The sequence below is a fragment of the Rissa tridactyla genome, chromosome 3 (assembly GCF_028500815.1).
Source record: "Rissa tridactyla isolate bRisTri1 chromosome 3, bRisTri1.patW.cur.20221130, whole genome shotgun sequence".
NCBI lineage: Eukaryota > Metazoa > Chordata > Aves > Charadriiformes > Laridae > Rissa > Rissa tridactyla.
The window spans coordinates 126,568,109-126,593,106 of record NC_071468.1 but is presented as its reverse complement, the minus strand read 5'-3'; the positions used below and the strand labels follow the sequence as shown (position 1 = coordinate 126,593,106).

The following is a 24,998-nucleotide window of genomic DNA, read 5'->3' as shown; positions in this document are numbered from 1 at the left end:
TGCGAGGGCTCGGAGGTTTCTTGTTTTGCACCGAAGGGGGAACGGCGGGCGAGGGAGCGGGGAGCGCGCGAGGGGGCTGCGTGGAGGAGTGTGTCCCTCAGGCGGGCGGTGGGGCAGCCCGGCAGTAGGAGAGGGCGCGGGGCCCTTCCTGAGTGGCGGCGCGGCGGGCGGTGGCGGCGGCAGTGCTGGGCGGTGCGGGGCGCACGCAGGCGGAGGTGCGGGGGCGGGCGGAGGGGCTCGGGACGCGGCGGGGGCTGCTGAGAGGGAGGGGTGACAGGTCGGTCGGGTGTCCGGTCGGTCGCTGATAGCGGGGCGTGGTGAGTTGTGTACGTGAGGGCCGGGGGGGGGGCTGTCGCTTAATTTTGGGAGATCTGGTGGGGCTTGTGCGGGCCCCTGAGTGTCCCTGAGGCGGGGGGTGGGGTGGCCGTGCGTGGCATGTGTGCGGTAGAGTGGGTGCGTAGTGGCTCTGGGCTGTGCTTGACGTGAGAAGAGGGTGTAGGATATGGAGGAGAGAGGGGGGTCTGGGAAAGGGGCGTGAGAAGCGGGTGTATAGTGTGTGCGGGTGTAGCTTGTGTGCGCTGTGAGTACCCGGAGTGGATGTGGGATCGACTCAGTCACTTCGCAGACGACGCCAAGTTGGGCGGGAGTGTTGATCTGCGTGAGGGTAGGAGGCTCCACAGAGCTGGATGAACAGGCTGGATGGATGGGCCGAGGTTCAACAAGGCCAAGTTCCGGGTCCTGCCCTTGGGTCACGCCAACCCCAGGGACGCTCCAGGCTGGGCAGAGTGGCTGGAGAGCTGCCCGGCAGATGAGGACCTGGGGGTGTTGGTCGATAGAGGCTGAGTATGAGCCAGCAGTGTGCCCAGGTGGCCAAGGAGGCCACCAGCATCCTGGCCTGTGTCAGCACCAGTGTGGCCAGCAGGAGTGGGGCAGTGACCGTCCCCCTGGACTGGGCACTGGGGAGGCCCCACCTCGAGGGCTGTGTCCAGGTTTGGGCCCCTCACGCCAAGAAAGACCTTGAGGGGCTGGAGCGTGTCCAGAGAAGGGCAACGGAGCTGGTGAGGGGTCTGGAGCACAAGTCTGGTGAGGAGCGGCTGAGGGAGCTGGGGGTGTTCAGCCTGGAGAAGAGGGGGCTGAGGGGAGACCTTCTCGCTCTCTACAGCTCCCTGAAAGGAGGGGGTAGCTGGGGTGGTGGTGTCGGTCTCTTCTCCTAAGGAACAGGTGATAGGATGAGAGGAAGTTGCCTCATGTTGCGCCGGGGAAGGTTTAGGTTGGATATTAGGAAAAATATTGTCATCAAAAGGGTTGTGAAGCATTGGAAGAGGCTGCCCAGGGCAGTGATGGAGTTGACATCCCTGGAGGCATTTAAAAGATGTGTAGATGTGGTGCTGAAGGACATGGGTTAGCAGTAACTTGTCAGTGTTGGATTAACGGTTGGACTTGATGATCTTAAAGGTCCCTTCCAACTAGATGATTCTATGTGTAATGTGTGAGGGTGTATTTGAAAGGTGATGCAGTTGGTACAAAGGTCAGGGGTGTTGTGAGGAGAAAGGAAGGGGAGTAAGGGCTATTGAGGATGCCGGGCAGATGCTGCAGGCTCTGGAAGGAGGTTTGGCCAGATCAATTTGTGTGTGTGTAGGGCTGTATTGTTGGGGTGCTGGGGGAGCAGATGTCTTCTGAAAATGTGGGGGGCAATGTGCGCTGGCAGCCCAGAACCCCCCCGCAGCCTGGGCTGCATCCCCAGCAGCGTGGGCAGCAGGGCGAGGGGGGGATTCTGCCCCTCTGCTGCGCTCGGGGGAGACCCCCCTGCAGTGCTGCCTCCAGCGCTGGGGCCTCGGCACAGGAGAGACACGGAGCTGTTGGAGCGGGGCCAGAGGAGGCCCCGGAGATGCTGGGAGGGCTGGCTGGACTAGATGGCCTTTAAAGGTCTCTTCCAAGCCAAGTATTCTGTGATTTGATGTTTCTGTTTTGTCACTTTGACAGGGAAGGTTTGGGGAAAAGCCTCAATCAGGTGTGGGGAGGGAGCTCTGCACAGATGAGGAAGAGCATTGTTGCAGAGAGACAACACAGAGAAGGATGCCGGGGAGGAGGAGGAGGTCTGTTTTCTGGACCTTTTTTGACATGAGGAGCCTGGGTTTGGTTTGTGGAATGCCAGCATAGCTGGAGCGGGCTGGTGAATGAGGAACGCTGCGTGGCATGTCGCAGGTGCAGAGCCGTAGGGTGTGAGATGTAAATGTGGGAGGGGGGCAACTGTCAGCTTATGCTGAATTTTTAGGAGCTGTAGAGAGCTGCAATACCTGAGTGGGCTGGGCTTGGGACTGTGGGTGTTTCTCTAACCCTTTGGGGGTAATGTGTGTATTTGGGAGAGAGTTAGTTTGAATGCCAAAAGCGTGACTGAGTGAGGTGAATGTTGCTGTGAAGCAGCCAAAGTTCTGGTGATGTGAGGACCATTTTTTGCAATAAAAACTGCAGATGAAGATTTGTCTGTTTTGGAATGAGCTTTGGGAAGGCTTCAGAGGAAGTTTTTGGGGTAGTGGGTACCAACTTGTATTGCTTCCCGTGGGGACACACAACGGAAGTTAGTGAGGTTGGCATCAACAGTTAAAACGAGGGGTAGCAGCAGGAAATTGTGCCAAGGAGAGTGCGTCAGGAGAGTCACGCTAGCAGCGAGATTGGCTGGGCACTGGGACAATTTTCCAGCGGGGAAGTGGTGGAACAGTTATTGGGAGGGGAATTGAAAACTGCGCTGGCTGCTGATAGTCTGGTGCTGGGTCACTGGGGAGATGAGTATTTATTTACAGGAACATTTGCAGGCCACAGTCATAAGCCAGACTCCTCGTGTGTTAGATGCCGTTCAAAAAGTGTAATAGGAAGTAATTCTCTGTGCTGCTGCCCTTGGCGTGTCTTCTGTTTCTTCACTTTTTTGGCTCTGTGTGGAGCAGGCAGATCGCTTACCTTGAGATTGTTCCGAATACACCAGATTGGACTAATATCAGTCTTTCTCCAGCTCTCTAGATATCAAAATGACTTCCATGCTGACCCATGCCATCAGAAACCTCCCTGCTTCCTCAGCATGGGCTGCCAGGGTCTGTAAGTATCTTTACATTCATTAAAAGCTTGAATCGATAGGTCATAAAGTTCTGTTTTAAGTGTTGGGTTTGGAATGGATGCTCGTATCTGAATCTCTGTTCCATTGTCATCCTAAAAAAGATGAGAATGTCTTTTTTAAAATAAGTATTTCCATTGTTGCCGTATTTGTCCCTTCCCACATTAGATGTGGGAGAAATCTCAAGTTAACAAGTAATATGAACTGTGTAATTTTTATGAACAGAGTAAATTAAAAAAATATCTCAAAGATGTTCAGGTGCAGTTGTCTTACTATGATATTATTTTATTTTTTTTAACAGTTCTTAGAGAAATTAGAAATGTTTTTAACATTTCAGGTTTGACAGATCCCACATTTTTGTTTCTTGTTTTCCAGTTGCTCGATCGTTCAGCTGCTCTTCACAGTTACAAGCCGCAGGTAAAGCGAAAACACCAGGGATCTCAGTGTGTCTGTGCTAGAGAAGACTATTTTTGAAGCTGCCTCCCTTTCTCAGAGCTTCGTTCTGCGTAAAACTCAGAAATAAAGTGCAGACAGCCTTAGTTCAAGAAAGTTGCAAACAAATAAAACTACAGGGAAACCACTGTTGGGAGCAGAGTCCTCTCAACCTCTGAGTGCCCCTCGCTCCCAGCAGCTCTGCCCGGTCCAGAGCTCACGCCCGGTGTCACCTGATAGATTGCTATTTCTAGAATCTAAACAGAGAGCTCGGGGTTTATAAGCTGTCTGGGCCTAACCAGATCGCTTGCCCAGAGGGGAGGGGATTGTCCCTGACAAGGAGAAGCTTGTGGAATTAGCTCTGAAGTCCAGTGAGAGCAGTAAGAGGCTCAGGTCTCAGTGGAGCGGCTGAGCACACACAGTTATGTGGGTTATTAGCTGATCCGGCGTTCTGGGTTTCACTGTGGGGGGGTTGCTCAGGTGACCGTAATGCTTTGAGCTGCCTGGGTTTTGGAAACAGGCCTGGAGAGCAGCTCCCCCTCGTCTCCTTGGCTTTGTGCAGAGAACCTTGTGTAACCCGGCAGCAGTGCTGGAGTTTCATCCTGCAACTTGCTTGAGTGGAGTATTTAGCTGGACTTAATCTGCTTTTACAGGTCTCTGTCCTTTTCTAGCTTGTAAAAGGAGCGCCCCATGCTGCCGTATATGCTCATTAGGATTTGCAGGCCTGATTGCATTAGGAAATTCTCATTGAACTCTGTTAATCCTCACTCCAGAAGAGCTCTGACAGTGGCCTGTTGAATGACACTATATCATGACATGCTTTGTCTAGAACTCGAGATGCTCAGACACATTACGGAGGAGTAGGAAGTTACCCACAGCAGCTATATGCACTCTTCTTGCTACTGCTTTCCTGTGGGAGCGCAAGTTACTTCACTTCTTGAACTGTGTTTTGATTTCCCTTGAATTCTCTCACTTTTACTGTGCAGTAAGAGCACGTATTTAGGCAGTTCCTGTGGAAGGTGGATTGCTGTTGGCAGTCCTTGCTGCTTCCCAAGTGAGAGATCTTACTCAGGCTTTCAGCTTGGTCTGCCTCATTCGTATTGGAAGCTGTGCAGCATTTTTAGAGGTATCTCTTCCTGCAATATTCTTGTCAGTGGCAACAGACTGGGAGCTACGTGCCTTTGTTCTCAGCTGTACCATTGCCTCAATGTGGCTATAGGTGACTCTCTCTGCTGATGGGGGACGTATCGAGCTGTTAAAGCATTTTTCACAGACCACATAATTAGCCAGACAGACACAAGATTACAACTCAGGTGTCCTACCTACTCAGCTTTTGACTTGGGCACCAAAAGAGAACAATTTCCCTGTTTTTCTAGTAATTTTTACAGAGCCTTACTTTAAGCTTGCTGGTATTCTTGTTAACGTCACTTCTCTCTTAGCAGTCCAGCCTAAGAGTAAGAAGACCTTGGCCAAAAGTGGTGTGAAGAATATTGTTGTGGTAGAGGGTGTCCGTATTCCATTTTTGCAGTCTGGCACCTCGTAAGTATAAAATAAGAATACATGCTGACTTGGTTAATAGTAGAAACTTCCTGTGAAAAAAATTGTCTGGCTTTTTCATTTTAATGGAGTTATTCTTATGCCTAAAAGTAATGAAGTGGCAATGAGTTAGGCTGCTACGGTTATTCCTGCTTACCTAACGAAAAAAGGTGTTTGAAGAAGATTGCCTGTGGATAGGAATTCTGAGAATGAGGATTTATGCTGCATGTCTAGAGGAAGCTGTTGGTGAATCTAGAGCAGATAAAGCAACAAGTTTCACAAAACTAGCAGGACAGGCGCAGGAATCTGCCCTAGACTCGTCTTCTAGACTGTTGTGCCACCAAATTCACAGCTGAATTAGGACCAGACCTAACTCTCAGATAGGATGGATTATTCTGTTACTGCTGCTTTTCAGTGTTTTTAAGTACAGTGGTTGTGTGCTGACCTATACGCAGGCAGTCTTCACAACCTGGGGTATGAAACGTTTAATGATAAATGCAGTGGAGCATTTCTGGTAGGTCAGCAGTCCTTTGCTGCTGATGTGCGCTCGCAGTGGTGAAGCGGACATCTGGATCGGTTTCTGACACCCCTAAGTTTCTGCCTCTCTTCTTTAACTTCCAGGTACGCGGATCTTATGCCACATGACTTAGCAAGAGCAGCACTGCAGTAAGTAAATTGAATACTAGAAGGGCCCAGAAAACTTGTTGAACTGCTGGGGTCGCAGTGTTGGTACGGTGGCTTCAGCAGATTTGGAAGCCAAGGCTCTAGCTTTCGCTTTCAACATGCTTCGTTTTTCAGGGTCCGCCACCACCTTATTAGGCGGCCTAAGCAGTAGGGTTTGCAATCGGCTTGTGCTAAAGTGTGTTGTTACACAGAGATCCCGTTGTTGTCCTGCTTGATAGATTTTAGTTAATTTGAATCTTGACTGCACGTAGTTTCCTAAATACAGAGATCATAGCTGCTGTTGAGGCGTGCTTACAGTTCATGGGAAAAACAACCCAATGCAGAGAAAACTAAGCGGCGACAAGAATAACAAGCTCATTCTGTCATCGTGCCTGTCCCTTCCATTCTGCAGTGTATTTGTTTTGCTGAGAAGCAGGGCAAAGTGCTGTTGAAGAGAGAGAAGGCTTTACTGGGGGGAAAGGAGATTTCAAGGCCCAAGGAGAGATCGGGAGGTTGGCTGCGGTCATGTCAAATCTGAATGCTATATTTTGCCAAGGCAGGCTGATTTGGTTGGCAGGCAGCGTGAGGGCTGTGGCCTGGACATTGAGGGGGTTTTGGTGTGCTGCGGAAGAGAAGTTATTGATTGAGGTGCCTTTGGTTTCGTCTTTATTTGGTGCTTTGTAGCACATGACACTACATTTGAATCCTTAAATCAGTGCCTGCCATGGGGTTTGCTGTGGTGGCGTGTTTGTCAAGGTGTTCTGCCAAGTTATGCAATATATTTTCTAATGAACTCTGAAAGCGCACTGCTGATTTTCTGGGTGTCTATTGAAGTTTTTCGTGTTCCTACACCAAAGGTGATTGGCTTTATTATCTCGTAAGGCCCACTTCCTTTAATTTCGATGTCAGAATACTCCAAATTGGGGAAGATAGTAACAACCATTTCGGGTTGTGTAGGGTAGGTGCTTTCATGAAATTATGTAATCATTTATAGCAGCATTATCACCGTGATTATTTGCAGTCCATAGTCAATTACAGTTTTCATTAAGTATTTACGCACACAAGACTTCTTCTGAACTAGGGACAGAAGCTGTTTCTCCGTTGTTGCCTTGTTCTCCAGCCAAGCTGGTGGGAAGAGGATGTTTGAGGACAGTGACAAGGTTATTGCGTACATGGTGCAAATTCTGTTTGTTTTGATCTTTTCCTTTAGGGGGTTGCTGAACCGGACCAGTGTCCCAAGGGATGTTGTTGATTACATTGTTTATGGCACAGTTATCCAGGAGGTGAAAACGAGCAATGTCGCCAGAGAGGTGGGTTACGTGCAGCATTTCCCCTGCGAGTCTGATTTCTGCCAACAGTATGACGATGGCAAACACTTACCAAAAAAAAAAGTCCATTTAAACATGATTTGGGAGTATGAACTAGTTGTGCAGTATTGTCTGTGAAATAACTGTGTGGGACTCTGCCTCCTGTTGAAATCTGCCCTAGATCAAGTGCAGTTTAATTTTGTGAAGCCTCTGCTTGATTCTTCACTGAAAGGGAAGCTTTTGTTAACGTTTGCCGACCGCTCTAACTGCCAGTTGGACTCAAATGCTGGCTTGTCCAAAGTACTTGAGAGGACCAGAGCATAATTTGATAGAATATTGTAGTATTTATTTATTTTAGCTGGCTGAGCAGGTGCAGCTTGTGAGTGACTTGAAATGGAGTAGCTTAGCAGCTCTTTATTCTGCCAGTCAGAAAACACAATTCACATATTATACACAGAGAGAAGCTGGTCCCCTGAAGTGGTGTTAGAGAGGCGCCGTGTGATTTTCTGTAATCTGGAGCCTCTGCTGTTATTCTCTGCAAGCAGGCAGACCCATGATGTAACCTGGGCTGGAAAGACTTAGGAGGTTACGAGGTTCTCCGGTTCCATTGGTGGTTTTAGCCTTGTAGATGCAAATACTTGCTTTGGTCACCTGCCAGTCAGATGAGGCTGCGGTGTAATTTTAACTTGGGAACAACTGTTGAACTTTAAACTAGTTGGCCACGTCTCAACTAGGGAAGGTCTTGCTGGGAGCCGTCCTCCCGTCACGGGAGGCCGTGCTCTCAGCTGGGTCAGATGAAGCGCTACTTTCTGGACTGCAGAAAATGTTTTCTGTTCTGTGTAAAGCAAATCACGGGGCCTCGTACAGGGGTCTAAATAATTCCTTTCACGTGCCGCCTTTGCGCATAAGGTGAAGCAGAGATGATGTCAAGTAGTTAGAAGCTCTATTGAAATCGTGAGGTGTGCGATTAGTTTGTCCCTTTATTAACGGGGGGCCAGTGACGCTCTGCGTAACGCGATTGAGAGCCCTGGCAGCTGGGCAGCTGCCGTCTCCTCCTGTTTCCAGAGTCCGGGGAGGGGATGAGCTGCTGCAGTAATTGCCCGAATGGAAACTTGATGTACTTGTTTTCAGCTTAGTGTGCAGATGGTGGCTCTGACCCCGTGGAGCAAAAGGCGTAGGTTTTAACAGTCGTTCTTTGTTGCTCATAGGCTGCGTTGGGAGCGGGTTTCTCTGACAAAACTCCAGCCCATACAGTCACCATGGCTTGCATTTCTTCAAACCAGGCTATGACCACAGGTATGTTGGCTGGAAGAACAAGCTGTGGGTTTGAGAAAGAGCTTAGCGACTCCCCTACATCCGTCATCTAACTTGCACAGTGAATATAAGTAAGCATTTGAAGGAATTATGGGGTGGAAGGGAATTTTTTGAATCAACAAAATACAATATGAATCGAGTGTCTGCTGTAGGCCAGCAGCTGGACACCCTGTGCGTTCAGCGATGGTCTCTGCTCAGTGTCCATACTAGCCTGGGAGGCAAAAGCTACATCACAGTAAGGAAGCTGCTGCCTTTCAGGCTACTTTCATCTTTGACTGAGCCAAAATGGAGCAAAAAAACTGAGACCCAGTTAGTGTCCTGAACCACTGGGGATGTTTTTCTCCCAGCTGCTGTGTGCGACAAAGAGAAGTGGAAGTTACAAAACCAGTATGATGCAGAAAACGTCTGTTTCACCTGCACAGTCTCTGTTAAGCCCGTGTTGTGTAACTCGGCCAAAGCCAGAGGCTGGAGAAGGAAATAAAATGTGGTAGTATCCCAGGCACTGATGGGGTAGTGTCACGTCTCCCCACAGCCCTCATGGGAAACTCTGTCGTTTTGCAGGCGTGGGTTTGATTGCGTCTGGACAGTGCGACGTCATCGTAGCGGGGGGTGTGGAGTTGATGTCAGACGTTCCCATTCGTCACAGTAGGAAGATGAGGAAGACGATGCTCACTCTGAACCGAGCCAAGACCTTGGGCCAAAAGCTCTCCCTGATTTCCAAAATTCGCCCTGACTACTTTGCTCCTGAGGTAATTTTTTTTCAGGCATTTAGATGTTTAAGCTAAGCTCTTGTATGAGCAGGTGTAAAACAGGTTGGCTTAGGTAATTTTTTTAGCCTCAGTGGAGAGGACTTAAAAAGGAAAAGCTGGCTGCCTGTGGCTTGCTTTTATTGGATCCCTGTCCTGTGCTTTCGGTTAAAAATACAGTTGATTAATGCGTCTCACAGCATTTGTGACTCTGCTTTGTTTTCTTACGTGTTGGTCTTCAGTAAAGAAGACGATCTCATTTCAAAACCTCCTTCTCCTCCTACAACTCCTAGACACACTGTGCTGGAGGCTACAAAATACAAGCTTTTTTCCATCGATGTAAAACTTATGCAAGGGTCCTAAAGGCTCAGAAGAATTTTTGGTTCTTAAATAATAGAAGTAACGTGCTCAGTATCAGGGAGGAGCATCCTCAGTATATTCATGTAATTTCGTTGTTTGATTAATGCGTCTTCACTATGCCTTGTGATTATTGCTCCTGGCCGCATCCTGCCGGGTCCTGAACGCGTTCAGAGGAGAATCGGCCGTTGCTGTTTGATGTCAGGAACCTGCTGTAGAGGGAGCCACTCCTCTGTCTTGGAGGTCGTGAGAGAGGTGCATTATGACATGGTGGAGATGGGAAGGAAAAGCACTTCCCTCCTTAAACCCCCCCCCGAGCTCTTCACAGCAGAACTCTGTGCGTCCGTGCTGCTGCTGGCTGCCTTCGGTTGAGCGCAGCACAGCGTACGTCCAGCAGAGATGAGACCCAAAGTCCACATCAGATACGGAAGTTGCAGACTTAAACGCACACAGGGATTTCCTGTGTGCTGCTGGAAGAAGAAGAGCTAAGCTGAAATCACTTGCTGCCTCCGGTTTGGCTTGAGGAAGTATTTGACAAGGAGTTGTGAGGTCCCGGGATGTGTTTCACCTTGGCCCAAAAAGTCGGGTCACCCCTCACGGGGGAGTCCTTGTTAAACGCACAAGGCAGCTGCTCTCTGTCTGCGTGTGCAAATGCAATACAGTTCTTCAACTCCTGGAGTAAGCAGCAGTTTGGACCTTGTTTTTATCCATTTTTTTTCTAAGATCTTGGAAGGTGACGGTTCCTCTAATACGTTTGAACAAGTCACTTGTGGTGTGGTTACCGTGTGTTAATTGCGTCGCTCTAATATTAACTGCCCCGCTTAAACAGAAGAGCCTCGCTGGCTGGCTGCGCAGGGCTTAACCTCCTCCTGAACTCTGTGTAACTGCCCGGGGACAGGATTTTATGTGCACTAACCCTGTTTTTCTGTTTTGTAGCTCCCAGCTGTGGCAGAGTTCTCCACCAGTGAGACTATGGGGCACTCTGCCGATCGTTTGGCTGCTGCCTTCTCCGTTTCCCGTTTGGAGCAAGATGAGTATGCCCTCCGTTCGCACACGCTAGCCAAGAAAGCCCAGGAGGGAGGCTTGCTGCTCGATGTGGTGCCCTTCAAAGTGCCAGGTAAAAGTGCACGTGTTTCATTGCTAGCATGCTGTTCAATAAAGAAATATTTCCTTTAGAAAAGGAGGGGAGGTACTGGGGTCAGATTCATAATGTTCCGTGTATCTGATATGGATTTATATCTTTGAAATGCCGCCTGTTTCTCCCTGGAAAACTACTGGCATAGGATCATGTTTTTAAGCACGCATATCTAAATATATAAACGTATTCTTACACATCTAAATTTTGTCGTACCCACCTCGTATCCACGCTGATGTGGTGATAGAGCAAGGAAAATCAGAACGCTTGGACCAAGAATCCCGCTGCTCTTTCACTCAGGCAAGAGAACCCATCTTTATACCCCAAGCTATTAACAACAAATAGAAAGGCTGATAAAATCCTGGTCTGATAAATCGGGTTCTGGGTAGGAAGAGCTGGAATGCGTTCCACTTGGTAGACTGCAGTTCACACCAGGCCTCACAGTCGTTGCTCAGATGCGAAACGGTTTGGGGAGAACCTTTAAGCTGTCCTTTCTGTGGCCTGATTTCCACCCTCACCCTGCATCAGCCAGTGGGCACGCTCTGGTGCAGCTGTGAGTTTTGGGCACTTTGCTCTGTAATTAGTTTCCTAGAGAGACCTTATTTTTATGGATCCACAGTTACATATAGTTTTTGTACTAAAATTGGTACTTTCTGTCAACTGGCTTATTTAAGGAGTCAGTACAGTCGACGATAACGTATATTTGGTTCTTCCCAGTGTTCTTGCTTCCTCAAAACTTGGCACGTAAGCGTGTGCTGCTTTAGGCCCAGTTCTCCAATTTAGGCTTTGTAATCTGAATTTAAATTCTTTTATCAGCTGGGTTGTTTTCCAGGTGGTAGTGTTTTCTTGCAGTAAATAGATTGCAGCGCTTCATTTTTGCGGTCTTCAGAGAGAAAGTAATGTAGCCTCAATTTTTAAGTGCTATTTTTTAGCCACGTTAAATATCCTGATACCGTGAACGGATTTTCCCTTTTTTCCTCCTCCCACTTGTCCTGAAAAAGCACAGTTTTCTGATTTGATTTTTGTTTTCCCTGGACTCCTGATGTGCAAATTCACGTATGTTGCTGACTCTTGTAGTTTAAACGTGCTTTTTCTTTTCATCAACAGGCAGAGAGACAGTCACCAAAGATAACGGGATCCGTCCTTCCTCGATGGAGCAGATGGGCAAGCTGAAGCCGGCTTTTGTCAAGCCCTTCGGAACTGTCACAGCTGCCAACTCCTCCTTCCTGGTAATGCCTCTTCCCATCACTGTCAGCCAGAGGGGGAAACTGTCCGGTTTACCCTCTGCCTCCCGTAGGCACGTGCATCAAGCTGGTGTAGCCTGGGAATGGGTTGTCTCCTTTGTAATATCGCCTGCTTTCGCATTTGGCAAGGGTAGCTTTGAAGTGCGTTATGATCTGGTGAACGAGGGTACCGGATTGCTGCGTTTGGAAATTGGAACTAAAACCCTGAGATTTTGGTCCCTCTTACCTATTTGCTTTTCTGTAGCTGCCTCATGAGGGCTGATCGTTTGAAGGCACGTATAGAAATTCTGTCCCGGGATGGGACTGATCACGCTATAAGTCTAGAAGTTGGTAGTTTTAGTCTAAACTTGTCACTGTAATCCACAGAGGGGAAGGAGAGATTTCTCCAGCACATCTACGATGAGCTGTCTTACGCACGTGCTTCTCTTTCTCCCTCTTTAGCGCTTTTACAGGAAGCTTTTCTGGATGCTGGAGTCTAAGGTAGCTGCGTAAGTTAGGCGAGGTGTATCTGAGACTCAGTAGAAGGTGGTTGCCTCCCGCAGAGTGTTCGAGGTGACCGTCCTGTTGCTGCGCGCAGCCCTGACAGATTCTTCTGTGTTTCAAAGGCTGTTTGTGACGAGCCCTTCAAAGGAAGCAAGTACCTGCTGCTGGGGCTCTTTCAGCAGCGATGGTATTTACTCCTTAGCGTTCTTGGGGACTTACGGAGGCTGGTAATGGCACAGCCTTGGTGTTGGGAACAGTTGGAACACCGTTGGTATGCTGGCTGCGGCAGACCTGTAGGCCAGCTGGGGCTATTATCCAGGAAATGAGTGATCGTGTGCCGGGGCCGTGATGTTCCTTTTTGCAATGTGGTGAGCCTGCGGCTCGTCATCCCAGAATTATGATCAGTTTTGGGCTGGAGCTGAGCGGGCAGGTGAGTGTTTGGCGTGACCAGCTTGTCCTCAGGACTAGCAGGGCACTTTGGGACCTCTGTCCTGTTTGGAACCAGGGGCAGTTGTGGGTCTGGACCACAAGGAAGGGCTTCAGCAGTGCGCGTGCTAACATCATTCGGAGATCATCCAGCCGTCAGCTCAATCATGCAGACTTATTCTTTGTCCCATATCGTACGGGGATGTTCTGGAAGCTCTGGTTAGATCCGTGTTCTCTTGCCAGCTGCGGCGCCGGAGGGCTGTCAGGCTCGTTTTGTGCGGGGGGTGTCGTGCTCTTCAGGCAGTGACCTCACCGGGTTTGTCTGCCCGTTTCAGACAGACGGCGCTTCGGCAATTCTGCTCATGTCTGAGGAGAAGGCGCTGGCCATGGGATACAAACCGAAGGCCTACCTGAGGTAAAAAGAGACTGCTCTACGTGGCCTCTGAAGTCTGCTCTCGCTTCCTTCTGCTCCTCTTCACGCTACTAATGCATTTCTCCTGTGCAGGGACTTCGTGTATGTGTCCCAGGATCCAAAGGACCAACTGCTACTGGGGTAGGTGGCGAGGATGAAGAGCGTCCCCTGACAGTCCGTACTAGCACAACAGCCTTGACTTGCCATTACACGTTTGTTTTTTGGGAAGTCTCTCGGGAGATAGTACATCTCTTCAGGCCTTCTCGCAAAGGTGCGAGAGCCGGTGTGACTCAGGAGGGGGAGGTGGCTGACGTGGGAGAGCAGCTGTGGCAGAAATACTCCCCCGGATTTGCTGGGGGGCATCTCGGCGTGTTGGTACTCGCAGTAGTTACTCGGGGTTGGGTTCCAGTTGGAGCGGGACGGGCAGGGAGCTGTACCCTGAACCCTAGAGAGAAGGAATGTAACGTGGGTCGCTGCGGAGGAAGGGGATGACGTTGTGAGGAAAGATATTCATGCCAGACTTCTGTTTCTTAACTCTTTGTCAGTCCAACGTACGCTACGCCCAAAGTGCTGGAGAAGGCTGGGCTGACCATGGCCGATATCGACGTGTTTGAGTTCCACGAAGCTTTTGCTGTAAGTGCCCTGAACACCGAGGATGCCGCTAGCTGCAAAATGCCATTCTATAGACATCCGTTCTCGTGTTGGTGAAAGCCCTCGTTAAGAGCTTCACTAAATGCAGATAGGTGTAATTCTACGTTTATGTCTATAGAGAAGTACTGGATATATTTTAAATCTATAACATTTTTACAGTGTCACAATCTGTGTTGAGGGTGGCTTACGTTGCTTGAAGTCACCAAAGGAATACAGGTTCTTTTAAAATAATACGTAAAAAAATAATCTCACTTTCCCGAGACCCTTGTATGAAAGAAAGGACTTCTGCACGTCATCTACTCGTTGGCTGGGGGCTGTGGTTACTGTGGGGAGGAGGCCTGTTAGTTGGGCAGCGTCTCTTCTGGCTGAGGTCGAGCTAACATTGATGAACGCGGCTGATCCCGTGAAATGCTGTTTTCTGTTGGCTGTACTCGTTTTGTGGCTGTCGCTAGTCTCGGGATATCTCCTGTTTGCTAGCGCTGTCCGTAGGCTTTCCTCAAAGTCTGCTTTTTCCTTGTTAGCTTCGCCTTCCTCTCCCTTTCAGGGGCAGATACTGGCTAACCTGAAAGCTATGGATTCGGACTGGTTTGCACAAAACTACATGGGCAGGAAGTCAAAGGTAAGACAGTCGGGACGCTTTTATCCTTAACTTAACTTTAGGATTGATGGAGTTCCTCGCTGCAGCGGGGCACGCTAGTGCTGCAAAGCAGGGCTTTTGCCGTGTTCTGTGGGGAGAAGCAACGTTTCTTGAGCTCTGGGCTAGCAAACCCCAAGGTGAGCGGTTTCTTTGGGAACCATGACGTTCCTGTTGTCTGTAGGAGGGTGGAGATCTAGAGCCATAATAGTAATTGTTGGAGAGGAGGGAGTTAAAAACAGTGGAGGAGCTCGGTCCTTCCGCCTTCTAGCGGCAGGGGGATGGATACCTGCCTGACTGCAGGGGAAGCAGGAAAGCCTTTGGCAGGTGTTGTGCTGTCATGGGGCACTTGTACGTGCCAGGGAGGACTTCACGGCGGTGCAGGGTGGCCGTGTAGGTTTGGTGGCGTGCTGAGGCCGGTCTCCTTCCAGGCTGGTGATGGTGTGTGTCCCTCCCTTTGTCCTTGCAGGTCGGAGCCCCTCCTCTGGAGAAGTTCAATACCTGGGGCGGCTCCCTCTCGCTGGGACATCCCTTCGGTGCCACCGGCTGCCGTCTGGTGATCACTGCTGCCCATAGATTGAAGAAGGAGGGAGGACAATACGGCCTGGTTGCTGCCTGTGCTGCGGGAGGGCAGGTAACGATGCTGCGTGGCCGGCACCGGTCCCTCCGGAGAGGGGCAGTAATTGCGTTTCTGCTCCCGTTGGGGCTATGAAATCTTGCCTGGTTGCACCAGCTGTGGGGACACCTCTGAAGCCCTGTGGCACTGGGCGTTCGTGAGCATCTCCCAGTTGCCCCTGGGCAATGGTGACTGCAGCCCTTGCTGCCCGTATGATCCAAAAGAGGAGCGATTTCTGCCATGTTCTGAGGGTTTCATTTGGTGACTCGCAAAGACTTCCCGGACGGTGGCTTGCGGGTGTCACTCTTCCAGTCTTAGGAAGAAAGGTCTTTTCAAGAGAAACGGGGTTGAGACTCTTCCTACGACTCTCGAGGCTGTGGCTGGGAGCCCTGGTTCGGGTTGCCGTGCCACGGACCTGGCACGGCTGGCCCTCTGTAACCTGAGGGCGCTGGTCCCGATGTTGCCTCCACCCTGAGTTCCCAGTTTGGCCCTCAGGAGAGCCTGGTGCCTTGGTTGGGGTGGGCTCTGGTGCCTTGGCCAGCCTGAAGCACATCTCTGCTGTCCCAAAGCCATCAAACCGCTGTCTGCAGAGTCCCCTCAGTGAATCGGTTCTGGGTTTTCATCTCCCCTTTTGTTTTAAGAGGGTCGGGAGATGAGCGTCTCCCGTTGAGTGTGTGTTTGTGATAATTAACTCTTTTTTGTAACCGTTCTTTCTCTCCCTCCTTGCAGGGGCACGCGATGATAGTGGAGCTTTACCCTCAGTAACGGGACAAGGGGTTGCTGAGTGCGTATTCGTACGTCCTGTGCCTGGCAATGCCATTTCAATGCACTAATAAAAACGTATATACAGTCCTTCTCGGAAAGGATTTTTGGTGGCCTTTGTAAATACCTTTTAGCTCCTCAGCTGGTAATTTTCAACTAATGAGCGCGCTCTAAGAAATATTCCATTTCCAGGAGAATAAAAGTTAACGTGGCTTTTAGTCTCTCCGGAGTCCTTGCAACCTCTCTGATTTCCACTGTAACTCCTCACGAAGGAAGGTGTCTGCCCCCGGAGAAGAAGGATGATTCCAAAGCTGGGTGCAGAGAATGAAATTTGGAGATAAGGAGAACGTGAAGTACTGGAGGTCGGGTGGGCTGAGATGTGAGTTAATGTGGCCGGAGTAACAACTGTTTTCGGCAACGGGTTCAAACCGAGTTGGCTGACCTGGTTTGTAAGGAGGGAGTTTGCTGCACGGAGTCCAGACAGCTTTGGAATTAGCAAGTTGCTTCTGACAAATGAGTGTCGCTGCTGTTAGCCACAATAAATCGGGGAAAAAAACCAAACCAGTCTGGCTTTTTTCTTTCCCTCCCGTCACCTTTTTTCTTTCCCTGCCCTCACCTGAAATACGCTGGGGACGGTTTCTGGGGTGTTTGTCACGGGGGCTGTCTGCTCCGGTGTGGCACCGGGCGTCTGCTTTCTGAAAGGGGAGACCTGCTCCGAAATCTGCCCAGAACACGCCTCGGGCTCCGGAGCCCCAGTGAATCGTCAAAATACAGGCTTTTGAGGCTGTTTTGGTAACTCCTGCTTCTCTGAGGCACCTTCATTACACGCTTCCAGTGTCTGGCACTCTGAAAGTTGAGAAACGGGCAGCGTAATGCTTACGCAGAGCCCAGTCGTTGATAAACTTCAGGTGTGCAGACTTGGGGTCCGTCTCCCGAGATTTTTGGGAAGATGGGCAGTTCTTGCCCTTTTGGTTAGTGTTCTGGGTTATTTTCTTCACTTGTGGTTTTTTTACGCTGAGGATGGCTGGTGTCACTGGCTGGGGGACGGAGCTTCTTCTGAAACAACCTGCAAAAAACCTTTGAGTCCTTCGTAGGAAGGAAACAGCTTCTGCAACCCACCGGCTGCCATCCAGCCCCGCAGTTTGGGAGGCGACGCTGAGATAAGGGCCGGGTGCGACCGTGGGTGGTTCTTGTTTGCTCTTGGCTGGAAATGTTGGGCAATGATGGGAGCGGGCGCAGGGAGGCGGCTGCGGGCGCCAGCGGGAGCCACCGGGGCCGGGGGAGAAGGCGCCTGTTTGGTTTATCCGCGCGCAAACACCCCTTGTGTTTCCTGCTCAAACGCCGCTGGGAAACGGGCGCTCTCTCCCAGCCGATGGAAGTCCTGCAGCGCTCGGCAGACTTTTACGTGGCACCACCGCCATTCCCATTGTTCCCGCGTGTGCCAGAGCCCGTTCCCACGGCTGGGTGACTTCGTGTGACCCTGCTTTGCAGGAGGAGTTGAGCTAAACCCTCTTTAAAGTTAACGTAGCACCACGCAAAAAAGCTGCGTAGCTGCCTGCTTGGTTGGCGAGGCTTAGCCCGCTCCTCCTGCCTGTGGCCATGGAGGGATGGTGGGGGCACCAGCCCCCAGCTGCGAGCCCGGGGGCTCTTGTGGCCGTGCTGGGGGAAAGGCCGGGGCTGGGGCTGGCTGCGGGGACCGGGGGGAGCAGAAGCTTCTGCGCTGCTGGGTGCTGGCGCGTTTGGGGCTGGGAAGGTGCTGTTTGTGCTCTGTGCCGGGCGGTGAGCTGATGCCGTGTGAAGCATTGCCATGGCTCAGGTGCGAGTGTGCGGCCCTTGGAGCCCCGTGGCCCTTTGGATTGTTCAGGTCTGACTCTTCCATGGTGGATCGCGTTCACAGCTATTTCGTAGTCGTGGAATCTCAGAATGGTTTGGGTGGGAAGGGACCTTTAAAGCCCCCCCAGTGCCACCCCCTGCCCTGGGCAGGGACACCTCCCACCAGCCCAGGTTGCTCCAAGCCCCGGCCAACCTGGCCTTGAACCCCTCCAGGGATGGGGCAGCCACAGCTTCTCTGGGCAACCTGGGCCAGGGGCTCACCCCCCTCACACCAAAGAATTTCTTCCCAATAGCTCATCTCAATCTCCCCTCTTCCAGTGTAAAACCCTTCCCCCTCGTCCCATGGCTCCCCTCCCTGCTCCAGAGTCCCTGCCCAGCTTTCCTGGAGCCCCTTTAGGGACTGGCAGGGGCTGGAAGGTCTCCGCGGAGCCTTCTCTTCTCCAGGCTGAACCCCCCCAGCTCTCTCAGCCTGTCCTCCCAGCAGAGGGGCTCCAGCCCTCCCAGCATCTCCGGGGCCTCCTCTGGCCCCGCTCCAACAGCTCCGTGTCTCTCCTGTGCCGAGGGCTCTCAGGGGCTTAGTGGCTCCATGGGCTGCTGCAGGCGGTGGCTGGGTCCCTACACGCTCGGCAGGGCAGGGCTGCAGCCCTTCGGGATGTGACTCATCCCTGAGGCTCATCCTGCTCCTCCTGCCTGCTCTGCCGGTGCCTCTCCCGCGTCCCTGCCGCCCGCCGGGACTCTTGCCACCATCGTCGCAGGTGAAGCTGCTCCGGTGCGTCCTGTCCCGCGGTGTGCGGGGAAGGTGCTTGGGGCAAAGGGGGTGGGCTGGCTGCGGGGAACCGTGAGGGGAGATGGAGGAACCTTTGCCGAGCTCCTTCACCGGCTCTCGGTCCGGCTGGAGCCCAGTTCCGCTCTCCTCTGCCCCGCAGCTCCGTGAAGCGTCGGGGAGCCCCTGGCAGAGCTGTTTGCTGGGGGCAGCCGGGCTGTCGGGGCACGCACGGGGCTGTGCCTGCAGAGGCAGGGCCGGGGCAAAGGTTTATGGTTGGACTCGATGATCTTAAAGGTCTTTTCCAACCAAAATGATTCAATCCTTTCCCTCTCCCGGCATTCAGCACCGACCCGGGGCAGAGGTGCGAGGCGGAGGGTGGTGGGGAAGGGGGGCTCAGGCTGGGGAAGGGGTCCCGGCTGGGTTGGGGGACCGTGATGTACCAGTGTCCCGTCCCCCCCCGGGCTCACGGAGGTGGCAGGCGCAGGCGAGCCGGGGCTGATCTCAGCTCCTGGGTGCGCCGGGCTCTGCGCGCCCACGTGGCGGGACGGGCAGCGGGGCCTCGCTGAGCAGCCCCCTTCTGCTGGGGGGGCCGGGGGGGGCATGCAGCGGGTGGCATCGGGGAGGACAGCCACCCCCATGTCCACCCCCTGGGGAGGCAGCGGCAGGCAGGGACCACGGGAGGGGGTGCTTTGTCATGGCAGGGGGGGTATTTGGCTGGCAGGACACGGGGGGGGGGCCGGTCTTGGGGGTACTGTGGGACCCTGGGTGATGGAGCCCCGTTTGCAGAGAGCCTGAGCTGTCCCCTGTCCCCCGCCCCCCATGGACACCCGGGAGCAGGACGGGGCCCAGGCACCGCCGGAGGGATGCCCAACAGCCGAGGTGAGCGTGGGCAGGGGCTCCGGGGGCTGGAGACACCCCACAGATAACCGGGGCTGGGCCCCAGGGGCGGGGGGACCCCCAGGGCTTGGGGACCTCCGTGGGTGGAGGGTGGGGACGTGGGCACAGCCACCAGCATCGGTGCAGGGACGGGAGGGAGGGTCACGCTGCGGCTGGGTAGGGGGGACGGTGGCATGGAGGAGCGTGTAGCTTCCATGGGGCTGGAGGGACAGGCTGGGGGCCGGGGGAAGCCCCCAGCTCACCCCTTTTTTGCCAGTGGACGGTGTCGGAGGTGGGCGCCTGGCTGGCGGCGCGGAGCGGGGCCGGGGAGCTGGCGGAGCTGGCACACCAACACGCCATCTCGGGCCGCGTCCTGCTGCGGCTGACGGAGGGGACCCTGCGGCGCATGGGGGTGTCCCCGCGGAGCCGGCGCCGGGAGCTGCTGCGGGAGCTGCTGCGGCTGCGGCTGCGGCAGGAGCTCCAGGAGCTGCTGAGCATCGTTGGGGGTGAGCGTCCCCCACGCTGGGGCTGAGGGTGGGCACCGGCCGTGACGATGCCGGGGGGTGCATGGGCCGGTGTCCCCAGGCGGTCACCATCACCTCTCTCCCCAGAGTGAAGGCGATGTCCCTGCGGATGTCCCGCAGACGCAGAGCTGACACCACCAGAGGACAAAGCAGCAGCTGGAACTGAGCACCCGAGGCAGGAGCGGTGCCGGAGGGACCCCCAGGTCACCGTGTGCCCCCTGAAGAAGCCCAGACCTGGCCAGTGATGGCAGGTGACACAGGGAGAGGTGGCCACCAAGCCCTGGGTGGCAGAAGCTGAGGGTGGCTGCCCCTCGCGCCACACCACTTGGCTGGCCCATGGGCTCCTGCGGGCTCCCACCGGCTCTGGCAAGCTGGGGGGAGCCCTACCAGCCCCGCAGCCCCCAGGAACCTGCTGCAACCTCAGGGCAACCCGGCCCCAGAGAGACCCTCCAGTGACGGGGCACAGTGGCGTGTCCGTCTGTCCCTCCATGGGATGGAGGGGCCGGAGTCGGGGGATGAGTTCCCGAATTCCTGCGCTGGGGAAATCCATCCCCTCGGTGCCGGGGCTGTCAGCGCAGCGCAGAGCCGACGGCCTCGATAAACACCTTCCCGGGAATGACAGAGGGGTCCCCGCTCCCGAATTGCTCTCCCCCCTCCCCGGTACAGCCGGCTGTGGAATTTGGATCATGAGGTGAAGTCTCCGTGCTCCAAGAGCCATTAAGGCTGGCTTTGCTCCCTCTCCTGCGACCCAGGGGGGCGAAGACGTGTCTGGCCGTCACAGGGTACATAAAGAACGGGGGAGGCCTGGGGAGCCGGGACAGCCCTGCTTTCCGCAGCAGAGACAGCAAAATCAAGACAAGAGGGACGTGGTGCAGCGCTCGGTTTCCTCTCGAGTGACTGACCTGTGCCTCGGTTCCTGCGAGATGCACATCGAGGTCGACACCCCCACGTACGCTAAAGAAGGTTTTAGAGCTCACGCTGAACGTACCCAACTACAGCACTCGTCTCTCCACCCAAATCATACTACGTGTCACCTAGGGGAGGGAAACCCCGTGATTTTGGGGACGAAAGAGAGAAGGAACTCGATACCTGAGGGAGCAGCCGAGGGGCCGCGCTCTCTCCCTCCACCCAGGCAGGGACGCCGTGCTGGGTCAGCGCTGCGCCTTCACCCGCTGGCGAGCGTTACCCCCAGTTGTCGTACTACCGTTGGTTTTGCTAGCCATATTAACCTTAATTAATTAGTGCTATTGTAGTTAGTGAATTTATCAACCGCAATCTCAAATCGGTTTCTGTCGCTCTCAATAAAATAACTGATTTCGATTATTTGTGAATCTGATTCAGTGAAGGTCCTTTGGCGGGACTCTGAGAGTAAATCAGTGAAAGCCCTGGGTCTCTGGCAGACAAATGATGATGCTGCGAGGGCTGAAGCACCTGTCCCACGCAGACAGGCTGACAGAGTTGGGGGGTTCAGCCTGGAGAAGAGAAGGCTCCGGGGAGACCTAATAGTGGCCTTCCAGTCCCTGAAGGGGGCTCCAGGAAATCTGGGGAGGGGCTGTTTGCAAGGGCACGTAGCGATAGGACGAGGGGCGATGGTTTAAACTAGAGCAGGGCAGGGTTAGATCAGACATTAGGAAGAAGTTCTTCACAATGAGGGTGGTGAGACACTGGCCCAGGTTGCCCAGAGAGGGGGTGGAGGCCCCACCCCTGGAGACATCCAAGGCCAGGCTGGATGAGGCTCTGAGCAACCTGAGCTAGTTGAAGATGAAGGCAGCTCTCCAGGAGGACCTAGTTGAAATGGATGGATGGATGGATGGATGGATGGATGGATGGATGATGGATGGGTGGGGGGATGGATGGGTGGGTGGATTGATGGGGGGATGGATGGATGGATGATGGATGGATGGATGATGGATGGGTGGGGGGATGGATGGGTGGGTGGGTGGATGGATGGATGGATGATGGATGGGTGGGGGGATGGATGGGTGGGTGGATGGATGGATGGATGGATGGATGGGTCATGGGTGGATGGATGGGTGGATGGATGGATGGATGGATGGATGATGGATGGGTGGGAGGATGGATGGATGGGTGGGTGGATGGATGGGTGGATGGATGGATGATGGATGGGTGGGAGGATGGATGGGTGGGTGGATGGATGGATGGATGGATGGATGGGTGGATGGATGGATGGATGGATGGATGGATGATGGATGGGTGGGGGGATGGATGGGTGGGTGGATGGATGGATGGATGGATGGATGGATGATGGATGGGTGGGGGGATGGATGGGTGGGTGGATGGATGGATGGATGGGTGGGTGGGTGGGTGGGTGGATGGACGGGTGGGTGGATTGATGGGGGGATGGATTGATGGGGGGATGGATGGATAGGGCGATGGATGGATGGATGGATGGATGGATGGATGGATGGATGACCATCTGATCTAGTTGAAGATGTCCCTGCTGACTGCAGTGGGGTTGGACTAGATGGCCTTTAAAGGTCCCTTCCAACCCAACACATTCTATGATTTGATGACTCGTGGGGAGGAGGTGCAGCGGCGACGATGGTGGGGGGCCCAGGGGACACAGCATCGCCCTGAGGGGCTGGTAAAGCACACTCTGCTTTACCCCTGTGCCCGCGTCCTCAGCAAAAGGGACATCGTGGCTGCAGGGACGGGGCTGGAAAGGCCCTTGGGGTGCACCCTGGGGGGGGCACCCATCTGAAAGCAGCCGCTGGAGGGGGTCTCTCCTCTCCAGCCCCAGCATGGGCACAGAGCCGGCGGTGGCTGATGTGCCCATCCCCAGATGTGTGGCTGAAGTGCAGGGAACAGCGGGGCACAGGAGCGGTGTCACCCTGCTGCAGGCACGGGGCTTCTTTTAGTGCCTCAAGCCGGGTTTCGGCATTTCATCTTCCTGCTGACACCAGGCACCATGGGAGATCCTGGCTCTTCCTGGCGCCAACCTGGCCTGGGATGTTTCCAGGGATGGGGCAGCCACCACCTCTCTGGGCAACCCAGGCCAGGGGCTCACCACCCTCAGCGTGAACAATTTCTCCCCGAGATCTACTCTGGAGTTCCCCTCTCTCAGCTTAAAGCCACAGGTAAAACCACAGGCACCGGTTCCAGGGGCTGCATCCCTGTGGGTGTCCCTGCGGGAGACGCCCCAGCCCCACAGACGCTGGTCCCAGGGGCTGCAAGGGCACTGGGAGCGCTGGGTGGCTGGTTCCTGCGGGGAGCCCTGCCAAAGCTGCGCCTCTTGGCATCCTCCATCCCCGGGAGGGGTTTGGAAGATAAACTCTACCTGAGAGGACAAGAGGAAACAGCCTCAGTTCGCACCAGGGGAGGTTTAGGATGGATATTGGGAACAATTTCCTCCTGGAAAGGGTTGTGAAGCATTGGAAGAGGCTGCCCAGGGCAGTGGTGGAGTCGCCATCCCTGGAGGGATTGAAAAGCCGGGCAGACGTGGTGCTGAGGGCCATGGGGTAGTGGTGGCCTTGGCAGGGTTGGGTTGATGGTTGGACTTGGTGATCTGAACGGTCTTTTCCAACCATAAGGATTCTGTTATTCTCTGAAGAGAGTAATGAGGCTTTTTACTGGAAAGCACATGAGCCCGAGGAGCAGTTTCAGTTCCAGGGGCTGCCTGAGCCCTCTCCAAGAAGGGCTGTGATTTCTGAGAAGGAGAGTGGCCCCAGCCCAGCTCAGCCCAGCAGCTGCCAGCAGGAAAAATTAAAAATACCTTTCTTTGAATCAGCCCGGAGCCCGTGCACGGGGCAGCATCCCGGGAGAGCAGGGGGCAATCTGCTCTTTGCCAGCCCCCGAGGCCACGGCTGCAGACCCACAGCCCATTAATGAGGATGGGGGGGGGGGGGTGTCATTAATATTGTGATGGGGGACGGGGCTCGAAGTCTTCCTGCAAATGCACGTCGCCCTTTTCCTGAACCCAGGGCCCGGCCCCTGTCATTCGGCTGGAATTGCAGGAGGGGAGTCCCAGGAACGCCCCGAGGCGGGAGGGGGATGCGGGGGGATGCGGCGAGGAGCGGGGCAGGGAGCAGGCGGCACAGGGGACAGAGGGGACGGAGATGCCTCCTGCCTCTGCAGGGGAAGGGTATAGGGCAGCCAGACCTATAGCGTGGCTATAGGGGATGGAAGGGGTGGGGGGGCTGCTTGACGGACACTCTCAAGTCCACAAGGTCCCTTGAACAAGCAGGGCATGCCAGAGGCGATCTCCAGATCCATTAGCCATCACCTCCAGGAGCTCCCGCAGGATGGGGAAAGTCCCCAGGCTGGAGCGGGAGCTCGCAGCCCCCCCAGCACAGCCGGATCCCCCCGGAGCCAATCGTCAGAACACCAGTTTCTGAGCAGCCGGGGGGTAATTGGGTGAGACAAAGCGGCCAGCGCAGCTTGGCCAAGCCCCAGTGCCGTCACCCCAACCTGATGTCCATCCCCGAGGGGTTCATGGGCCGTGGGGATGGGGAACTGGCGGCGGGGTGTCCCATCCCTCGGCTCCCCACGTGTTTTCCAGCACAGGAAGCGGGCACAGACGGTGCTGGCACCCAGGACCTGGGGTGTGTAAACACACACATATGTACGCATACACACACGCACACACACGTGCAGACGGACATGCACACGCACAGACGTGCACGTGCAGGCATGGACATACTGCACGCACACGCACACATATTTGGACACACACGCGTATACACACAGGCGCACGCACGCATATGGACACACACACGTGCGCAGAGGCATGCACATGCACACACGAGCACATGTGCGCCTGAACACACGTGTATGCGCACACACACATGCATGCACGCACGCAGATGTGCAGCCATGCACACATATGTACACATGCACACACACATGCACACACACTTGCACACACACATGCACACACACACACCCCAGCACACACGGGGACCCGGACAGGCTGGAGAAGTGGGTCCCTGTGAACCTCATGGGGTCCAACCAGGCCAAGTGCAGGGTCCTGCCCCCGGGTCAGGGCAACCCCCGGTGCCAGCCCAGGCTGGGGATGGAGGGATGGAGAGCAGCCCTGAGAGAAGGGCTTGGGGGTGCCGGGGGGGAGAAACCGGCCATGAGCCGGCACCGTGCGCTGGCAGCCCAGAACCCCCCCGCAGCCTGGGCTGCATCCCCAGCAGCGTGGGCAGCAGGGCG

At 54.2% G+C, this 24,998-nt stretch overlaps 2 protein-coding genes across 9 annotated transcripts; both read left to right on the top strand.

Moving 5' to 3' along the window:
- The first annotated feature begins 95 nt into the window (after positions 1–95).
- HADHB (hydroxyacyl-CoA dehydrogenase trifunctional multienzyme complex subunit beta) lies at positions 96–16,385 on the top strand. 8 transcript variants are annotated; one of them, XM_054194485.1, is made up of 16 exons: positions 96–215; positions 3,008–3,090; positions 3,482–3,523; positions 4,981–5,077; positions 5,696–5,740; positions 6,948–7,047; positions 8,253–8,340; positions 8,920–9,107; positions 10,398–10,578; positions 11,704–11,825; positions 13,085–13,164; positions 13,255–13,302; positions 13,707–13,794; positions 14,357–14,431; positions 14,916–15,080; positions 15,792–16,385. In XM_054194485.1, exons 2-16 carry the CDS (start codon positions 3,024–3,026, stop codon positions 15,825–15,827), a joined length of 1,422 nt encoding a protein of 473 aa, XP_054050460.1. In that variant the 5' UTR covers positions 96–215; positions 3,008–3,023; the 3' UTR covers positions 15,828–16,385. The 8 variants fall into 8 exon arrangements, with proteins under 8 accessions (XP_054050460.1, XP_054050454.1, XP_054050461.1 ...); XM_054194479.1 differs by having other exon boundaries at positions 97–215; positions 4,978–5,077; XM_054194486.1 differs by lacking the exon at positions 96–215 and adding an exon at positions 245–317.
- On the top strand, positions 16,149–19,939 carry LOC128907542 (protein aveugle-like). The gene is made up of 3 exons (XM_054196502.1): positions 16,149–16,203; positions 19,220–19,302; positions 19,577–19,939. Exons 1-3 carry the CDS (start codon positions 16,149–16,151, stop codon positions 19,829–19,831), a joined length of 393 nt encoding a protein of 130 aa, XP_054052477.1. The 3' UTR covers positions 19,832–19,939.
- The last annotated feature ends 5,059 nt before the right edge of the window (positions 19,940–24,998 follow it).

Excerpts from the sequence above, each read along its gene's own strand:
- HADHB (XM_054194479.1), top strand. The coding sequence starts at position 3,024 with ATGACTTCCATGCTGACCCATGCCATCAGAAACCTCCCTGCTTCCTCA. Across the intron at positions 5,741-6,947 it reads TTAGCAAGAGCAGCACTGCA|GGGGTTGCTGAACCGGACCA; the intron begins GTAAGTAAATTG and ends CTTTTCCTTTAG. Across the intron at positions 11,826-13,084 it reads CTGCCAACTCCTCCTTCCTG|ACAGACGGCGCTTCGGCAAT; the intron begins GTAATGCCTCTT and ends TGCCCGTTTCAG.
- LOC128907542 (XM_054196502.1), top strand. The coding sequence starts at position 16,149 with ATGAAATTTGGAGATAAGGAGAACGTGAAGTACTGGAGGTCGGGTGGG. Across the intron at positions 16,204-19,219 it reads GAGGTCGGGTGGGCTGAGAT|CTGTCCCCTGTCCCCCGCCC; the intron begins GTGAGTTAATGT and ends AGAGAGCCTGAG. Across the intron at positions 19,303-19,576 it reads AGGGATGCCCAACAGCCGAG|TGGACGGTGTCGGAGGTGGG; the intron begins GTGAGCGTGGGC and ends CTTTTTTGCCAG.